The 19,925-nt window shown below is 42.3% G+C and overlaps 1 protein-coding gene across 1 annotated transcript; it reads left to right on the top strand.

Annotated features, from left to right (window-relative positions):
• Nucleotides 1-1,674: 1,674 nt before the first annotated feature.
• On the top strand, nt 1,675-3,975 carry LOC104606547 (acyl-CoA--sterol O-acyltransferase 1-like). The gene has a single exon (XM_010271815.3). It carries the CDS (start codon nt 2,082-2,084, stop codon nt 3,432-3,434), a length of 1,353 nt encoding a protein of 450 aa, XP_010270117.2. The 5' UTR covers nt 1,675-2,081; the 3' UTR covers nt 3,435-3,975.
• The last annotated feature ends 15,950 nt before the right edge of the window (nt 3,976-19,925 follow it).

Raw genomic sequence — 19,925 nt, 5'->3', positions numbered from 1 at the left:
AAGTGGTTCCATTTTACCCCAAACTCGGTTTTTGGCCAAAGACCGTTGAAAAATTCAACAACCTGTTGACCCGAGCAATTGAACTATCGACCTGTTCAATAGTTTTTGATTGTTTTTTATTTTTAATTTTTTTAATTTGTTTGTCAAAATGGGTTGTTCATTCTAACCAGATGGTTAAACCATCGACCCGAAAAGCAAAATGGTTTTTCCATCCAAGTGATGGGTTAGGGGTGATGTTATATTAAATAATAAAATACATAAAATTTTAGAAAATGTAGAAATTTGTTGACAATTTTGGGTACATTTTATAATATTAGATATTCATCATATAAAAAAGTGTGTGATTAATGAGAATTATTTTCATTAATGATAGAAATGAGATAAAAATTAGGATAAAAAAATAATGAGCATTAATGTCTAACACATGACCCCACTAACCATGTCAAATGGTTCAAGGATTTAATTAGATAGGTCATTGTAGGCAAGTGGTTTAGTAGGGATGCAAATAGAACATATCATATTTGAATGAGGGTATATTTGAATTCGATTCGATCTAAAAATCTGATTAGATCTCATAAATATTGATTCAAATCTAAATCCAATCAATATGTTGGATATTTTAATCTGATACGACCCAATTTAATTTAAAAAATAATAAATTATTAAAAGGAAAAGAAAATATAATAGTTGAAATAAAGAAAAACAAAAAATATAAGTATTTTTCAACTATTTTCATCATATAAGAAGTTTACAAAAATGTAATATAAATAACATATTTATAAATAAATAATAAATAACATATATATTATATAAATGATATATATATATATATATAATTGATATATTAAAAACCAATATTCAAACAATATATTGGAATTGCATTTACTCTTGGTAAATAAGTAATTTTTATTATCTCATAAATTAAATAATAAAAAATAAAAATATAAAATTTTTTATAAATTTTATAGAAAAATTTGAACATACATTAATATTATATATTTTTATACTAAAAAAATATGCTTAAAAAAAGAATTATTATTAATAAAGATAAAAATGACTAAAATACAAAAAAAAAAACAAATTAATATCTTAATCATGGTCCATTTTACTGGTTAAATAAATTAATGGTTCAACCGATCTAGTTACAATTAATAATTTATAAGAAATGGCGAAACCAATTGATTTGAGAAACAAGCTTATTGATTCCGCAAAAAGGACTACAGTTCCCCTCCTTAATTACGTTTTACCCCAAAAAAACCCTCAAGAGCTCAAAGTCCACAAGGGCCACAAGAATCATTCCCGTATTTAGCACGGATTACTCTGCTTAGTTATTTAATTACAGTGGCATACTTAGGCAATTGCTCTAAATTAATTCCCAATCCTCTTGTTTCTCCTGTTCTGTCCTGGGGATATCATAGGATGAAAATTAAATCTCAGTCTCCTCGGTTTTAGACAATTCTATGGGCTAACCGGCTTGCTAGCCATCGGGAAGCTCAAGGAGGGCATGTACATATATTACCGTAGGCATTAGACCTGTTCAGGGGCATGCCGGGCCGAGCTCGTATTAATAGATTTTTTAAGGTTCGAACCCGAGCCCGGTCTGACTATTGGATTTATAATTTGGGCCCGAGCTAGCTTTTATAAAAATTCCAAAGCCCAGGCCTAGATTCGAGTCCAAAATTTAATTCATACTGTTACTATTACTACTACTGAACGGTTGAATAGAGAGATTATAAAAAAGAATAATATATATATATATATATATTAAATTATAAATATATATTTTAATAAATATTATATTATTTATTAAAATATATATTTATAATTTAATCTTTGGCCTGGGCCCTGGGGGGTAGAAATACATGGCATGTGGAATTCAGCATGGATTTTCCCTGGGGGGTAGAAATATATTTTGTGGTTGCAGCCACAAAATAAACTTATTTTGTTTTCCAAACTCCAGCCAATAAGACACAACATGTTCATGCTCCTTGAATTCAGCATGGATTTTCCCTGCAACCACAGGCACTGATCATCAGAAGTCATTAGCCCCAACCACCGCATGCAGTGGCTAGCTAGTTTTGATGAACGCTCATTTACGTCTTGCACCTTGGTTTAATTGCAGTTTGCACTTTGGAATCATCGTCCTCATCAACCAACTGCCTTCGCTCTTCCCCACAGTTAACCCAACATATCTGCAACTACGTCTATATAGAAACTTCACTGAACAAGGGGAAGAGAAAGAAAAAGAGTCCAACGTAACAGAAGCTGATAATATATATATAGAGAAAGAGAGAGAGCTGCGCATGGAGGGGGAAATCAACAACTTTATCCAAGTATGGATCACAGTTTTTGTATCCTTATGCTTCTGCTACTTTGTAGCTTCAAAGGTCCCAAAAGGCAAGTTGAGGCTGTTAACCACTCTCCCCATCTGCGGCCTCTTTCTTCTTCTCCCGCTAAAACTCCACACCGTCCATCTCGGAGGTACCACAGCTTTCTTCGTCGCTTGGCTCGCTAACTTCAAGCTCCTCCTTTTCTCTTTCGGTAAGGGCCCTTTGTCATCTCACCCATCCATCTCCCCCTTCTGTTTCATCTCCGTAGCCTGTCTTCCCATCAAAATCAAACAAGATCCATCTCCACCACAAACCCCAAATCCGTCTGCTGATTTAAATAACAAAAGAGACAACCCATCTCCCCATAATCATATAGCAAGAAAATCCCCCAAATCACTTCTTAACTATGCCATTAAAGCTCTACTGCTAGCTCTACTTATCCGAGTCTACGACTATAGACCGTATTTCCACCAAAAGGTCATCTTGACTCTTTACTGCTTTCACGTTTACTTCCTCCTTGAAGTCATTCTCGCCGGTGCCGCTTACCTGGCTCGCGTCCTGCTCAATCTAGAGCTCGAGGGACAGTTCGACGAGCCCTATCTCTCCACCTCTCTGCAGGACTTCTGGGGACGAAGATGGAACATCATGGTCACTAATATCCTACGCCCAACGGTATACGAGCCTACACGCGGCTTCTTTACGCAGGTAATAGGAAGGAAGTGGGCCGCACTACCCGCCACAATGGCGACATTTGTGGTGTCGGGTCTTATACACGAGCTCATCTTCTTTTACCTGGGACGCGTGGAGCCCACTTGGGAGGTTACGTGGTTCTTCATCCTCCACGGGTTGTGCTTGGTCTTGGAGATTGCTGCCAAAAAGGCGTTGGTCGGCAGGTGGGGGTGGCGATTGCATGGGGCGGTGTCGCGGCCGTTGGTCGCTTCGTTCGTATTAGCCACCAGTTCCTGGTTGTTCTTTCCGCAGTTCTTGCGATGCCGGGCGGATGTTAGGGCGCTCGACGAGTACGCCGCAGTTGCAGAATTTGTGAGGAATGTTGGTCAGAGTTTGCTGCGATCTCCATATTCCAAATTTCCGGTTGGTGACTGACCGACGACTGCCCACGATTTCAAAACTTCAAATGCAACCACCCGGGCCCGGCGTTGAATCTTGATTATTTTCATTTTGACGTTAAATCAACTACATAGTACTCACAATCAGATTTAGCTCTTTGTTCAGCCACTGTTCAGACGGAGACGATTAAACGTCCTGCCTGTGCCAACTTACCGGAGTATCACAATAGTGTACTACTTGTTGTACTGGATTAATCAAGTATGTCACTTTTCTGGCCTTAATTAGTACCGAAATGGCAAAACCAACATCCACAGGCATATATATATAGGTCTCGGAGTGAGAGTCTATATCCCCTCTGGCCTTTGTTTTCTCGTAATCACCAGTACTTTTATTGCATAAATATATAGTTGATGTAAACAATATATATTTTAAATGAATGCCGGAATATGGAATGGTGGAACAGATCACAGCCCAATTTTCTGCAGTCTGGAGTGTCACAAGTTCTAATCAGGTCGTACGTCCATGAAAACAAATAAACAATATGGAGGTCTCGAGAGCCATCGCTCAATCCTTAGCCTTCATGGACGACCTTATCAATAGTAAATTCTGCTTGCTTCCTCATATATCAAATTGCTGCTATAATATTCAAGTCAGAATTTCTAGTTTAAGTCAACATATATCAAATTGGCTATTCTTATCTGTTTTGTTTGAGTGATTCATCAGATCTGTCATGGATGTCTATCTATATAACAATTACTCGGTGAAATTTGTCCAGTGATTAGTGATCACAAATGGGCAAAAATGATAGAAAATAGTTCATGTATTATATCAGACTATCTATACTATTTATAAAAGAGTGAATTCTTTTTTTTTTTTTTACAATTTTTATCGGATATTTTTATCTTCTTGTTTAAGAATAAAGAGGGTATATATCCTTTACTCTCATTTCAAAAACTGTTCATAACAATTTAGAAACCGTCTATTTATCAGTTATAACCATTTAGAAATCACCCATAAATTATAAATAATTATCTTAGAGATACTGCCACGTAAACATTTGCTAATACATATCTAAATTCAAACTCTACTTATTTTCTATTTGGGGTGAAGTGGGGAATCAACCACTTCTCCGACACAATTGCTACTTTTCAAGAGCAATTATTCCAAAACATGAACGAGAGAAGTCTATATATCCTTAAGAAATTATTTCTAGATAAGACTGAAATTTTCATCTTCCATAATGTATATTTACTCATCAGCAATTTTAGTTTCTCTTCCAGTTAGTCTTTTCCTTTTCTCATGTCATCTTTTAATAATTTGCTAACATAAAACGAAGAAAAGAGAACAATTAAGAGAAATCCCAATAGGCACCACATTACCAAAGAACCACAATTTTACTCGAATAATAATCTTCATAACATTTTTTTGCAAATGAGCCTCGAGGAATATTGAGTTCATTCATAATATTTCTGTACATAAAAATATATATGGGTACTATTAGAAGCTGATGTAGGCGCACATGGCAGGCCCAATGGCATGGGTGCACATGGCAGGCTTAGGATGGTGACGCATGGCACAGGCCAGATCACATCTTGGTCTGTTCATAACTAATTCCACGCAAGTTCAGCTATAAATAGGTGGTGTCACTATGACATAATGCATCTTGACATTTATTGCTTTAAGCTTTCTAGCTCCTTGGTGACCTTGTCTGAGCTATTCTACTCAGGCCTCGCCCGGCCCCTTCATTGTGCCCTTGCTAACCTGACCATCAGAGACTCCGGCCCTAGGATAACACTCGGGGCCTCTGATGTGTTTCCTTCTCTACAGGTCGGACTTAAAGGCCCTCAGCTCTATCAACCCTCGGTCACATCAACAAGCCCTCGTCTCGGAAGCGTAGTTATATTGTTGCCCTCAGCCCATCCTTGGCAACAACAATTGGCGCCGCCAGTGGGAACGACTGCTAAGACTTCCCTCAACTAAACACTTATTCTAATATCAACTACTAAGCTTCCAATGTAATGGCCGGTAACCAGAACAATATGCAAAATGCTCAGAACCATGTCACCATGGGCCAATTCCGGATGGTCCTTAACTGGCTCGATAACATCACGCAAAGACTGGACAAGTTGGGGGGCCAGGTAGGAGGCTGCCCACAGTGTAGCCGCCCCGCTAGGAGCTTGGGGCGCCTAGTAGGAGGTTGCCCACAGGGTAGCCGCCCCGCTAGGAGCTTGGGGCACCACAGTGGATGCTCTTCCCAAGCTCCGTTGGTTCAACGCCCAGTCAGTCCCAATAGGGAGGACCCCTCAAGGTCCAACAGTAGCAGTCGACGCACTAGCCAACCATCGAAGACCTCCTGCCTCCCCAGCCGACGAGGAGGAGATCATGCAGGGTCCTGCGATAACCATCGGGACCATGACATACAGTATCAAGTGGAAAGCCCCCGGGACGAAGGTGGGTGCTCTACCCACTATAGTCCTCCGAGGGCTGAGGGCTGATGTCACGCCTCTCCTTCACATGTTTTGGACCTCTGCGATTTCATCAACAACTGACGGGCTAGAAAGAACTAGGATGTGCCTGCGTTAGAACACTCTGGGAACTGGGCCGACCCGTTCTACGTCTGAGAGGACCAGGATGAGGCCCAGGCTCCCATCGACCAGAATATTGTCGACTTACAAGCACAAATCGGCGCCATGCAAAATGAATTTCGATAGGTTAAGGAGAACCGAGGTGATGCTTCTACAAGTCATAACCCTTCATCCAACAAAATGGACGCTTTCACTGACTCCATCACCCCGGAGCCCCTCTCGCACCACTTCAAAGGTCCCACACTAGAGATGTACAATAGAACCACTGATCTGGACGATCACCTGGAAAGCTATCAGGCACTCATGCTCCTTTACGGATATTCCGACGCCTGACTTGTTGGACTTTCCAAGAGACCTTCAAGGGGGCAGCCCGCCGATAGTTCTCTGGTAGAAGCATGGCGAGAATCTACGGTCCTACCTGCATGGGCTCAAGAAAGAAGTGCTCAAGGTCTGAGACCTCGACCTCATGATCTCCATGCACACAACAATCAATGGCCTCCTGCATGGGCTCCTCAAATGCTCCATTTCCAGGACACCACCCAAAACCAAGGCGGAATTTTTGAAGAAGGCCTAGAAGTACATCGCTGCCGAGGAGGCCTCGGTTGGCGAGCGCTAAGAAGGCGAGGCCGACCACAACCATGGGGGCTCGGAGAAGAAGATGAAGAATGGACACGGTCACGACAACAACAACAACAACAAAAATGATAACAAGAAGCCACCAGCCCTCACCTACAACAAGTATACGCCACTCAACTCCACCCGAACGCAAATCCTCATGCAGGTAGTTAAGGAGGAGTGGATGAAGTGGCATGAGAAGATGAAGAAGAACCCCAAGAGGGGTAATCCGAAGAAATATTGCAAGTACCACTATGACACCAACCACAACACTAAGGACTGTTACGACCTGAAGAATGAGATCGAGTCCCTTATCTGCCATGGTCACTTAAATGAGCACATGGGGGGCAATGCGGGCGCTTCTTCCTCACAGCAGCTACAACAACAATAGTAGCACAACCTGGTCAGCGTCATCGACGTCATAGTGGGGGCATGGTCTCGAGTGGAGCCTCGACCTCAGCCCGAAAGGCCTATGCTAGGAAGCTCACCATCTAGGGGCCATCTTCCAAGAAGCCAAAGAAGGGCGAGGTCATCTCTTTTTCGGACAATGACTTGAAGGGGGGTCTCGGTGCCCCACGATGATGCGTTGGTGGTGACAATGACCATCACCAACTTCATGGTAAAGAGGGTCCTCATCGATAGTGGATCATCGGCAGACATCCTATTCCATGACACATTTGAGAAGATGAAACTCACTGCAAAGCAGCTATAGCCGGCCGACATACCACTTGCCGGTTTCTCTGAAAACGTCATCGAACCGAAGGGAATAATCACCCTACCAATCACAGTAGGAATGGAGCCTCCATAGGTGACGAAGATGACTGAGCTCTTGGTCGTGAAGATCGGCTCCCCCTACAACGTCATCATCGGCTGGCTAACCCTTGACACACTCAAGGCAACCATCTCTTCCTACCACCTCACCCTCAAGTTCCCCATCGAGCACGGCTTCGGGGTCGTTCATGGGGACCAGTAGACAGCCCAACAGTGCTATGTGGCAGCGCTGAAAGGGAAGAACAAAGAAGCTTTGCTGTTGGACGGGCTTGACCTCAAGGATGAGCCAACGAGCTGATACCAACCACATGAGGACCTCATCTTGGTTCCCCTAGATGAAGACGAGCCCGCGATGATGGTGCATGTCGGGTCCAACCTTCCTCCAAGCACCCTTTCCAAATTGGTAAGCTTCCTCAAAACCAATGTTGATGTCTTTGCTTGGTCTGTCGCTGACATGCCTAGAATTGACCCTTCGGTCATTACTCACAAGCTAAGTGTGGACTCAAGCTGTAGGCCATTTCGGAAGAAAAAGAAGAACTTTGCATCGGAACGTTGGGAAGCCATTGGAGAGGAGGTTGACAAACTAGTTGACACCGGCTTCATTCGAGAGGTACATTACCCTAACTGGTTGTCCAATGTGGTCATGGTAAAGAAGGCTAACGGGAAAGGATGAATCAATATTGACTTCACAGACCTCAATCGAGCCTGGCCAAAGACAACTTTCCTTTGCCGAGGATTGACCACCTCGTCGATGCCGCCACAGGGTATGGGCTATTGAGCTTCATGGAAGCCTTCTCTGGATACAATTAGATCAAAATGCATGTTGATGATGGCATCTCATTTATTACTGAGCATGGCACCTACTACTACAAAGCCATGCCCTTCGGCCACAAGAACGCTGGCGCCACCTACCAACGACTTGTAAACAAGGTTTTCAAGCACCAGATGGGGAGAAACGTTGAAGCCTATGTAGATGACATGGTTGTGAAGAGCCTAAAGGATGACCAACACACCTCAGACCTAGCCTAGACCTTCGCCACTTTGCGGAAGTACAACATAAATCTTAATCCCAGCAAGTGTGCTTTTGGTGTCACCTAGGCAAATTCTTGGGCTTTGTCGTCATGTAGTGGGGTATTGAGGCCAACCCAGAGAAGATTCAGGCCATACTAGACATGGGACCACCTCGGTCGATCGATGAAACTCAAAGACTTACTTGCCGGGTGGCTACCCTCAACCGATTCATGTCAAAGTCGGATGGCCGTTGTTTACCTTTCTTTCGAGCCATCAAGAAACTGAAGGACTTCCAATGGACCGAAGATTTCCAGCGTGCCTTTAACAAGCTGAAGTCTTACCTCGCTTCGCCCCCTCTGCTCACTCAGCCGCTTCCAGGAGACATGTTGTTCCTATACCTCTCAGTCAGGGATTTGGCCATCAGTTATGTTTTGGTGTGAGAAGAAGATAGAGTGCAAAGGCCTATATATTATGTCAGCAAGGTCCTTTACGACGCCGAGACCCGCTACCTCGAGGTGGAGAAGTTAGCCTTTGCCCTAGGGGTGATCATGGGCTGGGCTCGGGCCAGGCTTTTCACTTATGATAAGGGCTATAGTTTAGGCCTGAGCCTGGCCCAGCCCGGGGTTCCGAACCTATAACATAAGCCCTAGCCTAGGTCTATATGGGTCGGGCCTGATTTTGGGCCAATGTCTTTCATATATAAAACATTACATATCTATAATATTTTATATTAAATGACATAACATGCATATAAACTTTTATTTTATATATTATATAATATAAATTATACATGTCATGTTATAATATTTATATATAAAATATATAATATAATGTAAAATAAAATGTATACATATGTATACATAATACACAAAATGTGTGAGTTTAAACATATATGGGCCGGGTTGGGCTCATGCCGGGCTTGAAATATTAAGCCCAAGCCCGGTCCTAATATTTGTTGGCCTAATGTGGGCCCGGGCCCGGGCCGGGCTAAAATGATCACCCCTACTTCGCCCTGGTGGTCTCTGCCAAGAAACTCAGACCATACTTCCAAGCCCATAGCATCACTATATTAACCAGCCGGAGACTTTGGGTCGGCTAACCAAATGGGCTATTGAGCTATCTAAGTTTGACCTGCAGTACCAGTCAAGGCCTGTAATCAAAGCACAGGCCCTGGTGGATTTCTTGGTGGAGTGCACTTTCAGTGGAGTCGTCGGCTCGGCTCCCATAGAGGATGAGGGACCTCGTCTGACATGGAAATTATTCATGAATGGATATTCCAATGCTAAGGGAAATGGAGCAGGCCTCATACTCCTCACCCCGGATGATAATGAAGTGGAGTACGCATTGAGATTCGGCTTCTCAGCCTCCAACAATGAAGTTGAGTACAAGGCTCTACTTGCTGGATTGCAACTTGCCAAAGATCTCGACGCCTAACACATTGCCAAAGATCCCAATTCACCCACCACTTCAGGAGACCCTAAAACACCTTCGCCATCCCTCGGCTTCGTCGACCCAACACTCTCATGGGGAGATTCATCGCCTTGTGGGCTGCACTCGGCACCTATAGGGCCAGTCCTCTCCCTCAATACATGGATCTCAGGCCTTAGAGCATGGCCCTTAGACTCACTAGCATAGCTCTCACTACTGTTAACTGACGTGGTAGGACAAGGCGAGAAAGCACCTGACTCTTTAGGACACTCAAAGCACTCGGGACCAGATTTGGAGTAAGACATGGCTAGGGCTTAAGTGTTTACCTAAGTGGACGAGATCTTGGAAAGTTCAAGGGTGATGAAAGTCGAAGGCCAAGGTCTCTGAAGGTTCTAGCTCTTGAAGGCAAATAGTGAAAGTTGTCTCAACTAAATGCCCTATTTAAAGGAAAATGGATGGCTCAGATCATCTTCGATCCAATGGCCACGGAGCAACCGCCTCAATAGTCCGAACCGACGCCCAACATGTGTCGATCGCTTCAGGAAGATGAAATGATGCCGTGCGAGTCATCCGGTCCACTCACTGAGTTAGGTGGTTCGTTCGCTGATCTTGAATCAGAAGCAACTCGACCCGGTCAACCCAATGCCCATCTCGTGTACAGTCCTTACCCGATGCTCGTCTCGAGTACAGTCCTGACCCATCAACACCAAGACCCATCAAGCGCACAATCAGTACCTGGCACTGAGATCCATCTCCAGTACGGCCACAACTCGCCGATTCCAACACCCGTCTTGTGCATGGCCACAGTGTGCCAACTCGTCACCCATACCTCATAAGGTAGCAAACAGCCGAGGTCGATGCCCGATCTGTGCACAGACTCATCAACACATCTATGAAGCACATGACTGGGGGGCACGTGCATCTCAAATCTACACCACGCACGGTATCGAGCTCTCTAAAGACGAAACTGACGCCTTCGCGTTTTTCGGCCCTCCACAACTCTCTCAAGAGGTAGAGTTAGCAAAGTAGACGTCACTAAGGCAAGTAAGGGAAGCCTCCGAAGCCAAGGCTGATGGGTCAACGCTTCTAAACTGAGGTTCTCTGATAACTCTGCATTTTGATGCCTTAAGGGCATCTATTCAGGGATATTTTTGGCCTTAGAGTAGTCAAGTTGTGTCTTTTTCCCACTTAATTTCAATGTTGTGGCCTCTGAGGGTCTCTGTGCAAAACTAGGAAGTTTTCATGGCTGAAATGCAGATTTTGGGAAGCTGGTGTGAAGTCCAATTGAGAGAGAGTGTGCTTTTGTGAAAAACTGAAAGCAGGAGGGTGCCTGCTAGCTGCTAAACCCAGTTTGGCACCCCTCATACTGTATTAGCATGCTCCCCATGCCTTAGCAAACCCTAGGGCGCCTTTTAGCCCATTCTTTTCACTCTTAACAAACCCTAGCCGCCCCTAACTGCTAAATCCTCACCTTCCATCCATTCTAATCTCCACCATCCATTCTAGGGCACTCTCTTTTTAGCATTGTAACCCTAGGATCCACCTAACTTCTAATCTTCACCATTCAGCCTTTAGCCATTAAATCTCAGCCTTACATAATTTTGGGTGCTTTCTCCTTTTTTTCTTAGCCTTAGGATCACCCTAGAACCATCCTAACCCTTCATTATAAACCTTAGGGCACCCATATTTTTGCTAAAACCTAGCTGCCACCCCCCTCTTTCTCTCTAATCCCAGTTGTATCCAACATTCTCTATAAAAATGATCCAAGGTCTCCTGAGAAAGGGTTGGATTCGGCCCCTAGGTAAGACGGAAGGCTGATCTTGAGAAGTTCAAGGGTAAAGGAAGAGGAGGACGCCCAGGCAAGAGGAGGGGTTCCTACTTACAGTTCGCCAAAGCCACTACTGCCACCTCTGGATTCGGATCCCAACCATTAGTCTTAGATTTAATTTCTGTTCTTTCACTTCCAGTTCTGTTATTTACTTTCCGCAATTTATTTTCATTCCGTTTGATCTTCGTTTTATTTTCTGCAGATCTGCAATTTGGCCAGGTAAGACGAAAGGCCTAGCTCGAGAAGTTCGAGGGTCAAAGAAGAGATCTGGAGACTACTACCTCTGATTGGATTATAGATTTTTATTTTGTTTCTTTTGTTAATTTATTTCTGTATTTATTTATGTTTCTGCACTTTTAATTTTCAGTACTGTTCGAATTCTATATTTTTCTCAGTTTAATTAATTAATTTTTATATTTATGCACTTCCCTCTTGTGTTCTCTTGTCCGGATTTGAGTTTATATTAATTTTCCCTCGCTTCCCTGTGGATACCACCCGTTCTAATCCCTTTACTGCGTTAGTAGTTGTTTGAGAGTTGAAAAAATTATAAATGTTTAAATTGGTGTTCCGAAGTGTTTAATGACATGCATCTGGAAACACCATTCTCCCCAACAAAACCGAAGCCAGAGCCGATGACTTCGCGCTTCTAAGCTAGGCTATCTTCAAAAAAGCCAAGGCTAGAGTTGACGTCTCCACACTCTTGAGCCAAGCTATCCCCAACGTCTCCAAAGCCAAGGCCTACGCCTCCGCACTTAAAAGCAAGGCTCTCCCTAGAAAAGCCGAAGCCGAAGCCAAGGTCTTCGCCAAAGCAAGCCACTCAGTGCCTCCCAGCAATGATGATACACTCTCTTCGGCTGAAGCCAAGGTCCTCACCTAGACCTCAACCACGACCTCATGAGTGGGGGCAAATGATGTAAGCCACATGGCAGGCCTAGGATGGCGACACGTGGCATAGGCCAGATCGCATCGTAGCCATCCACTCATAACTAACTCCATGCAAGTTCAGCTATAAATAGGTGGCATCACTATGAGGTAATGCATCTTGGAATTTATTGCTCTAAGCTTTTTAGCTCCCCGATGACCTCATCTGAGCTATTTTACTTAGGCCTCATTTGACCCCTTCGCTATTCCCTTACTAACTTGACCGTTGGAGCCTCCACCCCTAGGATAACACCTGGGGCCTCTAACGTGCTTCCTTCTCTACAGATCGGGCTTATAGGCCCTCAGCTCTTTCATCCCTCGGACAAATTAGCAATCCCTCATCTCGGAAGCATAGTTACATTGTTTCCCTCGGCCCATCCTTGGCACCAATAGAAGCCACTCCATTATGCTTTTCCAAATGGATAATGTATTCTGTAAGATCCCTGTTAAGCACCGTGTCTATTCTAAGCAAATATATGATGAGAGAAACACTAGGAATAATGTATGTGTATGCTAAGAAAAAATGCAGGCAAAAATAGGTCCATTCATAATCTAAAGCAAATAAATAGATTATTCCGGGATTCTACTAGTGTTACTATGGTCTCTGAGAGTTCTACTAGAAAAGCACTAGAGGAATGGGGGTGGTCACTGCCGCATCTTTATCCTTCATTGGTGTTATTTTGGATGGAGATTGAATGGGGGTTAGGAATGGCAATAGGGCGGGTTTGGGGTGAGGCACCCCCTTCCCGTCCCTGCCCCGTAGTCAAGATACTTTGCCTCGTCTCCAGTAGCGAGGTAGGTTCGGAGCAGGGCACCCACAATCCGTCGGGGACGGGGAATCCTCGAATTTTCCCTACTTCAAGGCAACTACTTAAAAATTATCTATTTGTGGACAATTTACACATAGGATATAGGAATCTGGGGGGTATTTTAGGAATTGAATTATAATACTTTAGAGGTATTTCAAAAATGGAATTATGGGATCCTAGGGTTTTAAGAATTTAGGAAAAACTTAGAGATATTTTAAATATCAATATTAAACCTAAAAATATTTTATTAATTTACCTTCGGGTTTAGGGCGGGTTCGGGGAATTATATACAAAACCCATCCTCGCCCCATCACTGTTTAAGGTCGGGGAAAACCCGCCTTATTCGGGGCGGGCCCTGATTTTATGGGGAAAATTGCCATCCCTAAGGGGGGTGGCGTTTGTCTTTCAGAGAAAGGCAATCATCACTCATCATTTATGTGTAGTGGAGCGAATGTGAGGATCGAGAGAGAAGAAAAGAAAAGTTGTAGAAGGATTTGTTTTCCTTCTTTTATAGCCCTTTCTTCTTTCCCGAATGACCTCGTACCTTCTTTCTCTAAAATCACCTTAGAGAGCAAGAATGCATTAGAGAGTAAACCTCAATTTGCCAAAGACAGTGAGAAGTTTTGTCTTCTCACCTTAGAGAGCAAGAGAGTGAAATGTTTTAGCTTTCTAGCGGGCGTGTGTATATTTCACTGGGATTGGGCTAAGTAGGGATGGCAATGGGGCGGGTTTGGGGAGGGTTTTGTAAATTCTACACACTACCTACCTCCCTAAACCACCCAACCCATACTAGCCACCCCAAAACCCAAAGTAGATTGGATTTTGAGAATCCAAACCCTCCCTACACATGAAAATGCAAACCCTCCCCGCATTCAAGGGTAGGGGCAAGTTGGGTTTAGAATCTGTCTCTCATTTCCTATTATTTCCTGTTACATATATGCAATAAATAAGTAAAATAATACAAATAAATAACAAATTTTCTAATTATTTAAGACATGTAAAAAAACACAAATGCTAGTTATCAATTATCTTTCACATAAAAATCAAAATATTATTAAATTTAACACCTAACACATAAAGTTTATATGATTTCTAACAATATACAGTTCCTACAAAAAAAAAAACAATATTCAGGTTGAGAAAATTGAATTTAGCCTAATACCATATGCTATTTATACCCGTACAAATTGTAGAATCCCAAAATCCATTCCATATAGAATAGAAATTAGCATCCCTGGGACTTAAACCTAATTATATTGAATAGAAATTACCATCCCTGAGACTTAAACCTAATTCGTGGAGAGTGCTGATTTCCTCCTCACAGAATTGATCCTCGGCTGGAAGGGCTGAGGACCAATTTAGTGAGAGGAAATATTGATACGCATGTTTCCATCCGCCTTAATTTTCAATGAAATATATGGGCAAATGCTAAGTGTATGAAAACATAATTTTTTTTTTTTAATCCTTAGAAAACATAGATTTTATGCTAGGAGGATCGGTTGTGATCACACAATGCCCATATATTGGCATACGTATCACTTTATGAACCTCAGTTTTAATGAAACGAGAGGCTGAGATTTTCCTGTATCCTATTAGTTTGAAAGGCTAGTGTAACCCAATATTTTATTACCACAAAAGTCGAGATAAAGTTAACTTCGTTATTCTTCTTTTCTGTCTTCGTTTTAGTTGATTTTTTTTTTTTTTTTTTATTTGCGTGGGATCCATCTCATTAGGAGAGCAGCCCAACAAATTTAAGATCTTTAAATCATTTCGTGCTAGTTCTTTTTTTTTTTTTTTAATTTATCACTTGAAGGGTATGCGCTAAGGGGTGAGCAAACGGTTTATTTGATTAAAAACTGGATCTAATAAATCGAAATATTGAAAACCTGAAATAATTGAAACTAAAATTGTTTTGTTTGATTTTGGGTTAAAATCGAATTTTAATACTGTATATATTATATATTATACAATGTATATAATAAATTATATATTTTAATATATAATATAATACAATATAATTTATTTTATACATATATATTAATATATATTATAGATAATAAAGTTTAGTTAATTTGGTTTTTTCAGTTAATCGAATTTCTAAACTTCAAAAACCAAAACCAAACTAAAATTTTCAGTTCACTTTTTTGATTTTAATCGAATAATGCTCACTCCAAAACACCAATTTCAAATTAGTTTATTTGCCCCTTTTATTCTGAGAGAAGGTTATTATTATTATTATTATTATTATTATTATTATTATTATTATTATTATTATTATTATTATTATTATTATGATTAATTAATTATGATTATGATTATTATTATTATTACGAAGGTGATAGCCCATGGAGCAAATAATGTAAGTTCACATCGTGTGTCCCCAAAGAATAGAAAATTTTCTGTCCAGCCAATGAAAAATTGCCACGCCACCTTTTATTTTTTGAACTCAAATTTCACGACGTCCAGAGTTAACGGCAGTCTTAGATTCTAAAAAACACTTAAATTTTATTAAACCGCTCAAGTGTCTCCCCTTTCACATCTCTCATAAACTCTTCTTTTCTTCTTCCCTCCGCCATTACAACCACCACAACCCTTCAGCCGTATTTCTTCCTCCTTCTCTACCTTAGACTTAAGATTATCAGTAGAGCAACCCTAATTCAGAGTTCAGATTTAGGGCAAGAGCCCTAAGCCCTGAACCAGAAACTCCAAATAACCACCACAAACACTGTTTTTTCCATATAAATTATGAATCAATTTTTAGTATTTATTGTGAACTCTCCTAGAAGGTCGTTTTAATATTTACTTATGAAACATTGACTGTTACAGGGAATTCTGAAGATGGAACTTTCACTGAATAGATGTCCCATCTCCACACGCATCAAAACATGCGAAAGGGTTTAGTGGTTACCTTCTTTTCATCTAGATCGGTAAGTGCACAGATGTAATCCATCAATTCATAACTAAGAAAATGAAATCCAAAATAAGCGACAAGGACGTCACCAACCCCATTAGGCGAGAGACCCACAAAAAGTAAGAATGAATCAGAGTTTCAATGAAGATCTTCGGCACACAATGGTGCTTGTTCCCTAAGTAGTAGAAAGGGCAGAGGGATGAACTAGAGTTAGGGTTTACAACAGGACACATGGATTTGAACTCCAAGGGTCCTCGAGCTCCGGCAGGAGAGAGTAACCTATCAAGAAAAAACAAGTTAAAACATGAAAGTTGGTTGCAGTAGTTTCACGCCAGAAAGTGGTATAGCTCCTAACTGGCCAACTAGTTGCTGCTGTATCTCAAAGAAAGAAAACCCTAATAGGCGGCAACTGGTTGTAGATTTGAAGTGGTGGTGAGGAGGGAAGAAGAAAAGAGAGTTCATGAGAGGTAGGAAAGGGAAGAGAATCAGGCAGGTTAATAAAGTTTAGGGTAAAATACAAAAACCTCCCCCGAGTTTTTTAACAATCATAAAATCCTCTCCTGTGTTTTCACTTTAACAAAAGCCTCCCCTGTACTTTTTAGAAAACATGCAACTACCTCCCTTTTTTAGTTGAAAAGCCGATTTAATGTACTTGTTTTTTCTAAATGGCTATTTTGCCCTTATGCCTAGATGTAGATTTATTAAAATATCCTTCAAAACACTATTTATTTTTTCTCAAGAACTCAAGACCAGAGTCGTCAGTCTTCTCTCATGTAAAAGACAAAAATGTCCTTACTTGTTTGATTAAATTTTCAAAACATGCACCTCCTCATCACCCATGATCTTCATCATACATTATATATTCTTCTTCTTTGTCCTTTCATTTGCCCTCCATTAGACATGTTTGCACCAAAAAGAAAAAGCAAAGTTACGATTTTGTTCGTTTTTAGTATTATTGGATGGATGGTTCAGGGATGCAAGTATAACGGATGCATTAAAAATGAAAGGCGTGTGTGGTGGAATCACTCTGGGTTTATTTGATTTTGATATTTGTTTCTCTATCTGAACCAAATATGTGCAGAGGAGCTATCATCTCCGATTTCATTGATGTGAAGCATAGTCATAATTTGTCGTTGCAAGACCTCTAGGAATTTGACACCATCTCCAATCTCATGGGCTTCGACTTCAATGACAAAGATTCTTCTTCTTCTTCGACCCATTAACCGAGCAAAGGTGAGAATCATCTTTTAAACAGTTAGACTTTGGTTGGTTTTGAGAGGTTTTAACAACAAAATGTATTTTCTCTTGGAATGTAGGAACTGGTGAAAAGACTAAAAACAGGAGCATAGTTGGAGCAGATCAAAGCAAGGGTAAAAACAGTCAGAAAGAATATTTACAGGTTGGTCCAGAGTTGTAACAAATACTTATGCTAATGGTCTAATGGACGTTGTAGTCGTTAGAATATGCCTTCTATTAGAGAAATGACAAAGCTAGTTTCTCAAGCTTGGTGTCAAGGCTTGTGGTTGCAATGGTTTGTCTTCTACTCTCAATTACACGGGTAATTCAAAATTTTTTAATTTCATCTATATGTGTTAATTTGATTATGGTGTTCTAAATTTTGAAGAAACATTGATTACAGAGCAATCTTGCTTGAAAAGTAGAAAAGATGCTCGAAGCACAGAGGAGATTTAGATCTTCATTACTACCTACCAGAAGCACAGAAGATCCTTGATTACATAGCACTTGATCTCCAAAAATTCTACTCAAATGCCTCTAGAATTGATTAAGACACGCTAAGGAGACTCTAGAATTGATTAAGGCCATGGGTATGCGATGAAGGGTAATTTGGCCCGACCTAGTAAAAAGAAGACACGTGGACACGACCTGACCAAGAAATGGCAACTCAGCCTGACAAGTTCAGTTCGCAACAATTGAGCTCGCATATTCAGTCACCTCAGCACAAAGGCCACCTCGGCCTAGGGCTCACCTCATAGCAGGGCCACTTCGGCGCAAGTCTCACCTCAGCATCGAGGCACCTCGGTATTCAAGCCAATTCGGAACTAAAAGACTAAAGTACTAGTTCGGAACCAACAACTCAAATCGCCACGTAACTGACTCCCGCATAACCAACTCCGGAGGTCTCTCCAACAGATCCCGAATCCCTCGAGATCACGATGAGTTAACAGATCCCGACTTTTCCGGGATCACGATAAGGACTTATCCAGACTCCGCCGAAATTGGAAGTGAAATGAGATAAGCCTTACCTGTATGCTGCTCCTTCGGAAGTGGAGCAAACTCTATCTCCACACCCCGGATATCCCGGAGCTCTTTCGTGTGCCCCACGACTACTCCAGTATATAAAGGCACCAACCCCAATGAAGCAAGGTACGCGTGATTTTTCTGCTCTCTAGCTCTCTAGCTCTCTAAGCTCTCAAAGCTATCCAGCTCGCATCAGATTACTAACTTAAGCATCAGAGCGACCTTGCCGGGTTAGCCACCCCGGGTTCTCTGATCTTGTCTTGCAGATTCATCTATCTTGTCGTCCGACTGGAAGCCATCTGTGGGAAGACGATTGGCGCCATCTGTGGGAAGACGATCAAAAATCTTTCTTTACAATCAACAACTTTCCACTGAAATCAATGGCCTCTTCTAGTCACGCCGGACAGAGAAGTGAGATGAATGTCTCTACGGGGCAACCTTAGCTTCCTTCGGCATGCATTGGTCAGTTCACCATACCGCTTACCGCGATTGGGGTCCCAACACTAACCATGCCACAAAACACTACACAGGTGAACGCCCTACTCCCTCCAGTGGTTCCCCCCGGAGTCGGACAATCCCAGTTCGACGACCTGGTGCACTGCATGCAGGCCATCCAGGTCCAAATGCAACAGGTCCAACAATTCCAACAGTACCAGCAGTATATGTTCTACCAGCACTACCATCATCAGTTCCCTCCATTGCCACAAAGCCAGCAGCCGGTTCCACCCCGGCACCTCGTGTGCAGGACATCACTCAATCTCCCCACCGAGGCGAGGAGACTTCCCAGGTCCCAGTTCCTCGCGAGAGGAGAGATGGTCACTCCACCCGCTTCACAAGGCAATCTCGGAAACAGGTTCGGGGACACTCATCAAGAAGGCGGATCGGTTGCAGGTAATCGGTTCGGGGTTCTGGCCATGAACTCAAGGCGAGGCCCTTCCGTCCACGACAGCCAATCCCAAAATCCCACAAGGAACCAGGAGCTACCTCACACTAGAACAGTACCAGAGCATACCGAGGTTAGCAGCACCAACGCAGAGCCGTTGAAGAAGCAGCAACGGAGGCGTCACAAGGCACGCCAAACTTCTGTACAGAACACCCAGCTCGCGAGACCGAACCAGCAAGAACAGATGAAAGGTAAAGAGGAGGCGAGCTCGGTAGCTACAAAGACCGTTCCTTTACTCTCCGGGTCGTCCCCTCTATCTTCCGAGCTCTTGACCCTGTATAAGTATGACAGATCTTTTGATCTTAACGATCACGTGGACTCCTTCTAGTCCCAAATGCATCTAGCTGGGGATGACGAGTCTTGTATGTGCGTAGCTTTCTCCACCACCTTCAAGGGAGTAGCTCGGACTTGGTACCGGAACCTCGCGCTAGGATCAATCAAGAGTT

Source organism: Nelumbo nucifera, chromosome 1 (genome assembly GCF_055504915.1).
Source record: "Nelumbo nucifera cultivar China Antique chromosome 1, China Antique-T2T, whole genome shotgun sequence".
Taxonomy (NCBI): Eukaryota; Viridiplantae; Streptophyta; class Magnoliopsida; order Proteales; family Nelumbonaceae; genus Nelumbo; species Nelumbo nucifera.
This window is presented reverse-complemented; position numbering and strand designations above follow the sequence as displayed.